Raw genomic sequence first — 12,460 nt, forward strand, 5'->3', positions numbered from 1 at the left:
GGGGAAAAGGGAGTAATACCCAAAAGACCAGTGGTGGAAAACATGGGGACTCTATAGATTCTCTACTTTGCCCTCAACAAAACGATTGAGCAGAAGGTAGAGGACTATAATCTCTTCTATTATGGTTAAACACATTTTTCTTTTTCTTCTTTTTTCTTTTAATATTTATTTAGTCAGGAAGTAAAACTCTTGAGACAGGCAGATTTTTTTAAGTAACACCCCAGTCACATAGGTCAGGAGACCAGCCAGCAACCACCAGTTGTTGAAAAAAAAGTGTTTTCCCTACAGCTTGGCAAGTTGTTGTTGGCTGTCACTAGATGAAATTGGTTGCAAGAAGGTATACAGTGCTACACCAAAAACCCTTCTTGGATTTGATTGGTTCTCTAGCAGATTACTAAAGTTGTCTACAGTTTGCATTCGAGATGCCAACTTGTCTGCAAATACTAACTGAGCAGTATTGAAACTGAAAAGTGCAGAAGTGCAGTGCAAACACTAAACAAAGACCCTTTGTCTTTGCTAAAGTAAATGTTGCACCTTTTGAAATATGTTGGTTGCAGAGATAAGGCACAACTTTCATTCTGAAGATAAACATTCTCAACCAACATGGCAGTTTCACTCCTGCTAGTTAGTGAAACTTGTAGTTTTAGTTGGGTAGTGTTTGCAGATAAGTCAACCCCTTCCTGTTCCAACATGACTGTGTGTCAGTGCACAAAGCCAGGTGTATAAAGACCTATATGAGCGACTTTGGTGTGGAACAACTCGTCTGGCCTGCACCTGATTGTCCTGACCTCAACCTGATAGAACACTTTTGGGATGAACTAGAATGGAGACTGCAAGGACGGCCTTCTCGTCCAACATCAGTCTCTGGCCTCACAAATATACTTTTAGGATAAGTCCAAAATTGCCATAAACCCACTCGTAAACCTTGTGGAAAGCCTTCCTGGAAGAGGCGAAGCTGTTATAGCTGCAAAGGTGGGCTGACATCATATTAACTCCTATAGATTGAGAATTGGATGTCAAGTTATCCATTAAGGCAGACAAGCGATGACTTTTGGCAATATAAATAAATATGAAGAAGAAGAAGATTTTGGTGGGCAGTGAAATTAAAGTAAAGTGGTAAACACAGAATAGAAAACAACAGAAACTCATCAGCTGCCTGGTTATTTAGAGGGGGAAAAAATAGGAAAATCTAATTAAGACGTGATCTCTGGGAAGTGAACTGACCAAAATCAAAAATAGTAAATTTGATATTACCGCTTTTTTTACCACTTTTACATATGTGTTAAAATTTATGAATGCATGAGCAGCAGCGCAGGGGGTGTGGGAGGAAGAGAGCAACAACGAGGGCTGTCTCTGGGGCAGACTGCAGTGGAGTGCACACAAGAAGGGCTGGGAAGCCTCATATGATGCATTTACATGGATGTTACTGGTTATCTGCAGTGCTTTGTTATTTTTTCCTCCAATGGGAGACTTGGATTTCCTTGAATTGAGTGGGTAAAGGAATCAAGGATTTCATTTCTGCGGGGGAAACCTTATTTTTGGCAAAGGTAATTTCTAATGTGTGTGCATATGCATGTGCATTTTTTCCATAACTGACTACAGAGATGTGGAAGAATTAAAGGAAGTCAATTTAATTCAACCCAAGCAAATAACCTGAATTTGATCATGAAGATATGTTTGTTTCTTTGGATCAGTAGTAGCTATTAGATGAGCTTTAGGGATTGCCCACTTTTTCAGCATCCCGAGTCCTAAAAGTGAATTTCCCATGAATTCGGTCATAGGAAAATAACAGGCCAAAAATAATGTCTAAAATCTCCTAAACTGTTAATTTGACGTCCTTTAAGTTATTAGGTAATTAAACATACTAAAATCATAAGCCAGGAAAAGAGTAGGCAAGTACTGAATATTTGACATCACAAGTACTGAGGTGCATTGCTAAGAGCAACAGAAGCTAGAAGGTAGATAGAAAATAACAACAAGTGAAGGAACATCAACAAGGATTAAAGTGACACACAGAAAACATGAGTAAATGGAGCACAAGTGAGGCAAATGTGGAAGAGTCTCTCTCTTCTGGAAGCTGTAGAAAACTAAAATAAGTAAAGTCATGTTCAATAAAGCAGCTTTCTGTATTTCCATGTCTATCTCCCTTACAAGTCAAGTTTTCTATCTGAATGTGTTCCTGGCTGCACCTGAAAAGATAACGCGCCGATCCAAACAGTCACTTTGCTCCAATCTAAGCCTCACCAACAGCGTCAATAAGAAGCCACAAAGACGCAAACTGGCGAGCTCATCCAAGGATCACATTGTGATTCACAAATGCGTGTCCATCTCTCCATCTCCGCAGCCAGACAGAAATAGTCAGTTTTGGCACTGCCATAGTTTTGCCTCTATCCCTCTGCACTGTCTGTCCCTCCCTCCTTCCCTTTCATCTCAAAGCAGGAGGGAGTGGGGGGAAAAACTGAAGTTATTGCATGTGACACACCCAGGAGAGAAAAAAGGGGGGAAAATTGCATTACTTCACAAAGCTGAATGCCACAGGAGCAGAAAGAGATGTAGCTCTCCTGCTGCTTAATAACAGTGGAAATATTTAAAATAGGAGCAGCGGCAGCAACGGTGGAATATTTCGGAATCTATATTTAGATTGGGAGTGATGTGCCTCGCCCTCGCAGCCATGGCTCATGTGGGATTCACAGGGGAGACATGGAAATGCATCAGGGTGGAGATCAATCTAGCATGCTGCAGAGTAAAATGCAGAAAGATGTCTTTCCCCTTGCACGAACACACACACACACAATTGGGCCAATATATCATATATTATCAAAACAAGTTCTGTCGTGTTCAGGCTGACGGCAGACGATCAAACTGAATCCTCCTGCATTTATTCCACAAGAACATTTCAAAGCATTGTAATCTCTAAATGAGGTAGGATTTACAGAGTGAGCTACAAAGTCAAATTCCTTTGTACAGCCTCTTTACAAGCTATCTATTTTTAGCTTCCACTGCCATCACTACTCCAGCTGGATGCAAGAATATCATCTGCTATTCATTCATTCACTAACCAATAACCTGACTCCCGGGCTCGCTTTCACTCCGCAGATTTCAAACATTATTACTTTCCAGGATCTTGTCACAGCAAATTGCATTGATTATTCGGCTCTACATCAGTTGGCTTTAATTACATTTAGTTTGCATTGCTTCGCTAAGCATATATCTCCACGTGATTGAGACTAAATCACAATTAGCCAATGCCCCGTGCACCTGGGAGAAAGACATAATGGTGGTTTCATGTAAATCAATGGCAATGAGGTACTGCAGAAGCTGGCTGAACAGTGTCACTGATAAACCTGAATTGATTTTCACTGGTATAGATTGCATAACACTGTTAGACATGATTTTTTTGGTAAGTAAAAGCAGAAAGAGCCTTAATCTGTCGCACAGCTTCAGTGGATATTTTACATGGGTGGAATTACATTTATTCTTATTTAGCACTATTCAAAACTTATACCACAAGTGACAATCCAATATGTTTCTTATTTTCTACTTTAATTTCTTCCTGAATTATAAGAAATCCATTTCCAAAGCCCATTAACACACTGAAGAAGCTTTAAATCTTAAAATAGGATCATTATGTTTATTTATATCCCTTAGTTGCTGTCACATTGATACCCTTTTACAGTCTAAGTTGTTCATTTTAAAAATGGACACCATTTCAAACAATCAGGTCAAGAGAATTCCAGTGAGCCAAAAACATCTAAAACCAACGTGCTTAAAATATGCAAAGGGGGTTAGAGACCATCTCAATCTGACTCTGAGTCCTAAAACTAAAAACTCCTCCAATCAAAAACCAATAAAAGCCACACTTTCAACAGAGTGTTTATGTCTGTGTTTGTGGGTGACACATATTTCTTAAATAAATCATACAAAATATACTTTGTAACAGAATCAGTTGTCTCTCCACTGAGCTTCTAATTACTTGGAAATACTCAAATGTTTGAAAAAAAACAAAAACATACCAGGTACACACACTGAAAATCAAAAAAATCAGACAATGTCCAAAAAAGCCCTTTAAAGGCCTCTGGAAAGCCTGAAAAATTACTGCTCTAGACTACTTTAAAAATGAAGAAAAAAAAAGTGACTCCTTGGAAACAAAACATAAAGAAGAGGAGACTTTTGCACAGTACTGTAGGTATGGGTGAATCAGTATTGACACCAGCATTGGTAATCCAATTGGACTGAGGGGAGCAACATTGTTATTTCAGCTTAGACATCTCTGAACATCTGAAGTCTCAGTAAACTACCAGCATAAAACAGTTTTCAGCCAGCTGCACGTTCTGGTTAGAGTGTCAGACCAGATCATGGAGTACCAGCAGCTGCAGTCCGAGACTGTGGAGTTAGATCCTGCCACAGTAGAAAACTGATGAGTTCACCAGTGCTAAAGGGTCAGCTGTAACTGAACTTCCAAAATACAAGTTTGAGGATTGCCCAATTGTATATTGATCCCATCAGTGTCTCAAATGGAAGTAAATCTATATCTAATAATAATATATATTTAAATACTTGGTGTCTAGCACCGGTAATATATTTAGGAAGCCGGCCCAAATAAATGTTAAATATGTATATACTAAATTTTGCTTATTTAGTTGTTTTTTTCCATCAGTGATACGGCTAAACAATTTAATTCATATTCATGAATATGACCATGTATCTGTTTGGTTTGTATCTGAGATTTCTATGTTATATTCATTCACTGATGCAGATATATATTATAATATATAAATTAACATATTTCAGCTGTTATCATTCTTTTGTTTGGGCGTGCAGTGCAGTGTTTGTTTTTTTTTACTTTATCAAAATCAGTGAGGTCGCATGAGGAAAAATATCAAGCCACCCTTGCTCTAAATGGTCAGTTTCGTTTTATTTTATTCCTATATCGCCCTGAGATTAGCACATTTCCTTATATGGGCATTTCTGGGACGTGAAGGCGTGGCTTACAAGCGCTGCGTTTGGAGAAGCCAGGCGAGGGGCTGCCAATTAGAAGATACTTTCAGGAGGTGAGGATTAAAGAGACAGGAGCCTGGTTTTGTTCAGACAGAGAATGAACTGCAGGACTGTATATACTAAAGATACAACAAATTTTAACTGTTAATTATGCAATGGTGCTGCAGCAGATTCCAAGATTAGAAATATGGAGGTGGAGAAGAACACAGTAGGTCTTCTTTGAAAGTATTTACTCAATTATTTGATTCCTTGTGTCTTTAAAGCAAAGCGATTAAATGTATGTGTGAAGCAAAGAAAAAAGAAAGAAAGAATTGATCTGTAGATTGATGGATTAATAGATCAATGAATCGGTTAAAGGGAGAGTGCAGCAGGGGTTGGGTGTGGCTGACGTAGCAGAAGCTCAAGTACTAAATAATGAATTTAAAAATAAAAATAAATCTTGAATTCAAGACACTATTAATGATAAGTTTAGTTCAAAACTAAAGAAACTGGATTAAATGATGGTAGTTTGTGTTAAGAATAAATATAAATAATAAAGTCTTTAAAAGGTTACAGTAAAAATAAATTCTGTGTGCTGGTTTTAAATTAACACAATGCGTATGAAGCAGCGTGAGTGGCTGGTCAACAGATGGTAGTGTTGACAGGCTGCTGGGTTCATTGGCCAGCTCTGTGTACAGTTAGCAGGGGGTCACCAACAAGCCCTGGGATGTTAGTCTCTGCCAGTCCCGTTTTATCACATGCACACTTCGTCTGTGAAATCCCTGCTTATCACAGCTCCATTCAGCTGCCACCAAAAAAACACCTGAACAGTGTGATTTATGAACTGGGGTTTGCACTGTCTGACAGGCAAACAATCCCACTTTGTGCCGCTGCTGCAGATATGAAACTTTGTTCTCAGATATGTGATTTTGCTTTAGATGAATGAGCGACGGTGTGAAGTGAAGGTCGAGCTGAATGCCAGCCTTCAGTCAAGGAGAACATTTTTATTTTCAGCTCAAAGGAGCATGGCATGTAGATTATCAGCTAACACTTCAAAAAACGATTGCATGAAGAGATCCAAGGCTGCACGGCGTCACATGCACAAGCTCACAAGAGTCTCAGCCTTACCGGAAAGTAGAGAAGCAGAGCCCCACACAGGATGGCCTCCAGCAGGACAAGACCTGATGCTCTGATACTCTGTGGAAACACAAACACACAACAATTATTAAACTTCGGATTTATCGACCATTTAATATATAAGAAATCTGAGCACAAAATATGAATAATATGTTTAGCCAACTGGTATCAAGGACATTGTATTCACAAGCTCAAGTTGTTCATCTTTTACTAGTACAGGGTGGTGGGACTAGTGGTGTTGTTGTAGCCTCAGGGAGATCAGTCAACACATCAAGCTATGATTATTTAACTGTATAAAGCAGAGATGCAGAGAACCACAACAGCAGCCAAGTCCCGATTCTTTCAGTACCTGTGCCAAATACTCTCAGTCTGGTGACCAGAAAATATAGCAATAGCAAAATCAACTTGTAGCAGTGGACAGAGCAATATTAAACCATTAAACCAACCATTAAAGGATAAGGCAGCTCAGGAGAGACTGTGCTGGTGGAAAATTGTCGTAGGCCGATCCTCCAGGAAGGACCAAAGGCTTAACTAACCATTACTGAGGTTTTATTGGGGCCTTTTCACTGAAGAAAAATCCACCAAACAACCAAATTTCAAAGCCATGCAATGGCCATAATACCAAAACAGTGATGTCAAAGAGACTCAAATGCTTCATAAAGAGCAATTGTAGTGTTGGGTGGTTTGTCACTAAGACCAACTTTAATTACATTACAAACAGATTGCAGAAGAAAGTTTTTCAGTTTTTAATATAAAAACATAAATGGACAGCTTTAATTTTGATGTGTGTGTATCATAAACAGAAATAAACCAAATAACATGGACATAACTGCCCACTTTTTAAAAGATATATCAGAAACAGGGTATCAAAAATGTCAAAATAATGTCAAAATAAAAATGTTTTTTCTTTTGTGTACAGAGTGCTGTAGTTTTTATTCACATTAAAAATGTATCGCACAGCATGTCATAATACTCAAGGCTGATTTAAAGAGGATGGAGGTTTGTTCCTTGTTGCTTGAAAGAGGAGAAGAGCAAAGCAAAAGCTCCTCCCTTAAGCACTTTTTATAGAAGCATCCACCATTTGCAGGCGCTTTGTATGCACCTCTTGTGTAAGATATTTAGCAACATATCGTCCTCTAATTGACAAGGCGCTTGAGGGGGGCTTTCAGAGAGCAGAGGACAGCTGTGCCACCCATTTAAAAATACATGCAAAAGAAAGCAAAAGGGCTCTCTTGGTGCACCAGATAAACTTATTTTAATTAAATTGCATGAATGTAATTGAAAAGTCTGCAAAGACCTTTGAAACAAAATATTAAACTTAGTTTAATGACATTAATTGGAATTATATAAGTAGCCTTTAAATTATGACAAAGCCCTGGAGTATCTGAAACATCCATCTGCTTTAATAATGGGAATGATCCTTTGATGAACTCTAGCCGTTGTAATGGCAGGGTCCTCGGGTGTGGAAGACAGAGCAGCTAGAAGTTCCTTTGTCAGGAATGTGGAGCATCTTCAGGCTAATCCTCAGATGTTTGATGCTCAATTCAAAGCTAGTAATTAAGACACTTAACTGACAGAAACAACGGGAGCAATGGGAGGCTGAAAAGTTCGGAGATTTAATTAGGTAGACGTTAAACTAAAGAAAAAATGTTTGAAATATTAACCATACAAAATCAAGTTTTGTGTCTTGACATGAATATATATTTATTTTTTTGTTCCAAAATACGAGACATTGTACGGTGTACTCAGGTAACACTGAACAGTGGGAGCAGTCTCCGTTTTCCCCATATGGTATCTCACTTTTTCTTATCCTGGATAAGTACACAATACACACCCCGTCTCCTTCTGCTTTTTGCGGGAGTTTTTTCTTCCCACTGTCGCAGAAGGGTTACTTGATTGGGTTGTCTGACTGTTGAGGTTTTCTCTCTAACATTGTAGGGTCTCACACCTGAGTTGGCTCCTGTAGTGAAATGAAACTGAATCTCCTGTTTGTCTGCTACGGTTTGCAGATCCAGGCAAGTGTAGCATCCTGAGTGTGTGTTGAGGTAGTTCTGTGTTTTGAGTTGCAAACCTTTTGAATATTAGTTTTAATATATAAACACTGTTTCTAATGCATGTTTCATTTTCCGGCATATTAGAGAAGCGATGCTCAGACACCATCAACACATTGAGTTGCTAGACTGATGAGGAATCTGTGTCATCAAAGTGCTGCTTAGTAAATGACTAAAATATAGTCTTGCTGATAACTAACAAATGTAACTCAATGCCGTCCACAGCATTCTGGTACTTGAAAACTCCAGGACTGATTCCTGGAGGATCGATCTCTGGCTCTCTTCCACAGCATGTCTTTTATCCTGTCGTCCTTCTCTCACCCCAACTGGTCGCGGCAGTTGGCCGACCCTCGCTGATCCTGGTTCTGTCGGAGGTTTCTTCCTGTTACAAGGGAGTTTTTCCTCCCCACTGTCGCCAAAGTGCTTGCCCATAAGGAGTCATATGATTGTTGAGTTTTCTCTGTATGTATTATTGTAGGCTCTACCTTACAACATGAAGCGCCTTGAGGCGACTGTTGTTGTGATATGGTGCTGGATAAATAAAATTGAATTGAATTGAGTTGAAAAGCCAAATCCCACTTTTAAAAAAGTAGTTACGTAGATCCAAAAAACAAAAGAATCACCAAAGAGATGCTACGAATTAGACTGAATTTGTAATTTGTGTAAGTAGTATGTACTACTTCATGTAAGGAAAGTATAGACTTAGAGAGGGTTAGAGTCTGAGGTTACGGTTACATCACAATAACATGAAAAAATGAATGAGCTCTTTTGATCAACCACAAAATTTGTATAGGTATCCTCACCCAGGCACAAAAAAAAGGACAACCGTTCTATTTGAACCCAAACCACAATCCTTTTCTAAACTTAACAGAATAGTTTTTTTAAGCCTTTAAGTCCATTTAAAATCTCAAACCCGACTAAGTCTCTAAATTCCTCCACTACCAGCACATCCAGCCTGTTTTCTTTTTTTTTTTTTCCACTTTTTAGATAGAAATTGAGATCTAGAAAGGCAATACAGTAGATACAATGAGGTGGAACTAGGAGGAGGATGATCCACTGCGGCGACCCCTAAAGGGAGCAGCTGAAAGTAGGTATGGGGCTTGTCAAATGAAAAAGCTCATTCAGGCAAAGAAAAACCAGACAAACACAAAAACAAAAATAAACGTGACTAATTCGCAAACTCATGCCATGCTCGAGTAAGAAACGAGTAAAATACAGTCTTCTCTACGTTTGCTGATCATTCACTCTCTGTGACTGATTATAGGACCCCACCGTACCACAGGCAGCACTCTTGCATGAGCTAAATCTCAACTTTTACTTTGCATCACATCTTATATTCATACTCTTCTTTTTAAAGGTGCATGGTCTCAAGGTCATGTAAATAATGTAAAACTTAGTGAAGTTAAAACTAAATTAAACAGGAGATTTCAACCAGGTGTCATCATTCAAATATACATATAAACCACGCATCATAAGTAAAAGATTAAACAGATTGAATGGTGAGTGGTCTGATGTATGAATCAAAGTAAATGTGCTTTCGTGTTTGCAAACTTTGGTCGTGATCCAAGGTGGTGTTTTTGACTTGATCTGAAGTGTTCGATTCATTTGAAATCATTTCAAAGCTTTATTGTGACCACCCACATTTGGAACTACTGTTTATTAGTTCGAGCGGCTTTGATGACCGTATGGCCTATAAAACATCAAACATGTTGATGTGATGTTGCAATTGTGAATTAAATTAGTGTAGATCTCTCTTATCCACTGTTGAGTCACAAAACTTTAACTCTTCATGGCATTAATGACTACAGTCTTGGTTTAAAACACATAAATATAATTATATTAAAGATGAAGATGCCCTTTAATACCAATTCAAGATGACGTATCTGGAAAATCATTGTTTTATTATAACACCTACCTTATTCCTACGAAAGTGGTATATAAGGACCATGCTAATGAAGACGATCAGCATGCAGAGGCACTGGAAAGAGACCACAACCATGCGAAGAGCGCCATCCTCTTGTACCACACAGGGGGTGTCATCTTTACAGTAGGCGCAACCCTGCTGGCAAGGCAGGCAGTCACTGGAAGATCCCTCCTCTGTGTTGGGACTGCTTTCTGCAGGTTTTCCCTTCCTCCCCATTCCTGTCAAAGAAAACATTGAAAAGAAGAAGTCCCAAAATCTTAAATACTCAAAGAAACAAACACTAAATAAAAACTCTCACAGGCTGATTTCATATTTTTTGTGTGTTCCAGGACAATTATAGCTACATTTTTAATAATAATAAAAAATAAATAAACGGCCCGAAATACTGACACAATAACCCCGCCAACAATTTTCTGCAAGTGAAGTTCATTTAGGCTAAAGTAGCACATAAATTAGTGCATTTAATTGTCATGGTCCTGGGCCATGTTGGCCCAGCATTCTTAGTTTTCGTGTGTTTTGTATTTTGTTCTTTATTTATGCCGTGGTTCCTAGGTTCTGTTAAGATGTTCCTTATTATATTACCCTCTGTGTATCTGTGAGCCCTCGTTTGCCCTCCTTGTGTTTTATTCCATGTTTTCCCCAGCCCGTTATGTCTGTGCTCTCCCCGTGCTCTCTCTCCTCCTGTCTGAACCTCTGTGTACTTCCTGTTTTACTTTGACAGTCTCCCGTCAGTGTTGCGTTTACTCCTGCCGTGTCTTGTTATGATTATCAGTTTCACTTGTGTTCCCCGTGTGCTCCCACTTCCCTCATTAACCCTCTGTGTATTTATGTCTGCGTCTCCCTCAGTTCTGTGTCGCGTTCTCCATCATTCATGGCTGTGTGTTTCTCCGTGCAATATGTTATAGTTTCCAGTTTAGTTTGTATGGTTTTTCTGTCCAGCAATAAAGCTGTGTTTTGAGTTCAATCCTGCCTCCATGAGCTTGCGTTTAGGTCCTCATCCTGCCTGCACACAGCCGCAACCATGAAATTTAATAAAAATTAAAAATACTAAAAAAGAGCATAATGTGCTGAATAAATACATTTCTGAAATATTAAATGCAATTCCAACAGCTAAAAATTTTAGCTTATTCAGTTGGCTAACAATAGAAATGAATTATGAAATATATTGAAGTAAATGTTGTACTCTTAACAAAAGAAAGATCAACAGTTGAAAAATGCTAGAATTAATGGTGGGACTGATAAGTTGTTAACTTAAAATAAATGAGCTAGATGATAAACTGTCGTGCGAAAAAGAAAGTACGCACTCAAGTTTAAAGTTTTTACATATCAGGACATAAAAAGAGATCATCTGGTTCTTAAGAGGTTCAAAAACTGGTTAAATATAACCTCAGATAAACAACAGGACAACATATTACACAATGTTACAGCATATTTAACAAAAAAAACTAAGTCAAAATGCAGAAATGTGTGAAAAAACTATGTACACCCTTCCTCCATCCATAGGAATCAAGATGGTAAATAGCATTTCTGCTAATCAGATGCAGATCATCGTAAACAAGTCTGAGCAGCTCTATAAAAGTAAAGAAGGCCATCATTGTACACTAAGAAAGATTATTCACAAGTGAAAAACATTTAAGACAGTTGCCATTTCTTACCAGGAGTGGACATTCAAGCAAATTCACCCCTAGATCAGACTGTGCAATGCTCAGAGAAACTCCAAAAACCCAAGAACTACAAAGCTTTGCCCAAATTTGTTCATGCAACATGACAATGATGAGCAAATCTACAACAGAACAGCTGGAAAAGAAATCAAGGTAATGCCGTGGCCTTAAGAGAGCTGTGCATAAACAAATGCCTTTAATAGAAATTATTTAATAGAAAACACATAACAAATAGAATACCCACGCGCTATAAAATTAATCAGAATAAAAAAGTAAATTTATTAATATGGTAACACATAATCTGACAGAGTTAGTTAGCTAGAAACAGAACTAGAAAATCAGTTTGCCAGTTGGTTGAAATTTTTTGCTAAAATTAATGAATTTTGAAACAATAATCAATAGTGTAGTTAAAATATTGGTTGAATGGTTTGATCGCTTTGTTATAGGTAAATATAAAGACAAAAGACTGTAACATCTACTTTCACTGAATTAGGTTTTACACAACTACCCTTGACCTGTAAATCTGTTTGATTTGTATATGTGTTTGTTTTTTTTTTACTCAATAATTTGACATTTGACATCATATTTTGAAGAAGATAGGAACAGATGGTACAGCTGTCATTTAAATTTTCCTTGTTATTGAATTATCCTCCAGATCTGTCCAGATGAAGTGCGTCAGTGGCAGAGTGAATCCCGACTGTATATATACT

General features: G+C 38.2%; 1 protein-coding gene across 3 annotated transcripts in view; it reads right to left on the reverse strand.

Moving 5' to 3' along the window:
- Positions 1-12,460, reverse strand: part of gpr158a (G protein-coupled receptor 158a) — a 95,766-nt gene that overhangs the window by 34,437 nt on the left and 48,869 nt on the right. For all 3 annotated transcript variants that reach the window (XM_085172328.1, XM_085172327.1, XM_085172329.1), the window contains exons 4-5: positions 10,081-10,307; positions 6,106-6,174 (exon numbers count right to left, since the gene is read on the reverse strand). In XM_085172328.1, coding sequence (XP_085028454.1) covers positions 6,106-6,174; positions 10,081-10,307 — 296 coding nt within the window. The remainder of the gene's footprint in view (positions 1-6,105; positions 6,175-10,080; positions 10,308-12,460) is intronic.

The sequence above is a fragment of the Neolamprologus multifasciatus genome, chromosome 9 (genome assembly GCF_963576455.1).
Source record: "Neolamprologus multifasciatus chromosome 9, fNeoMul1.2, whole genome shotgun sequence".
Classification (NCBI taxonomy): Eukaryota; Metazoa; Chordata; class Actinopteri; order Cichliformes; family Cichlidae; genus Neolamprologus; species Neolamprologus multifasciatus.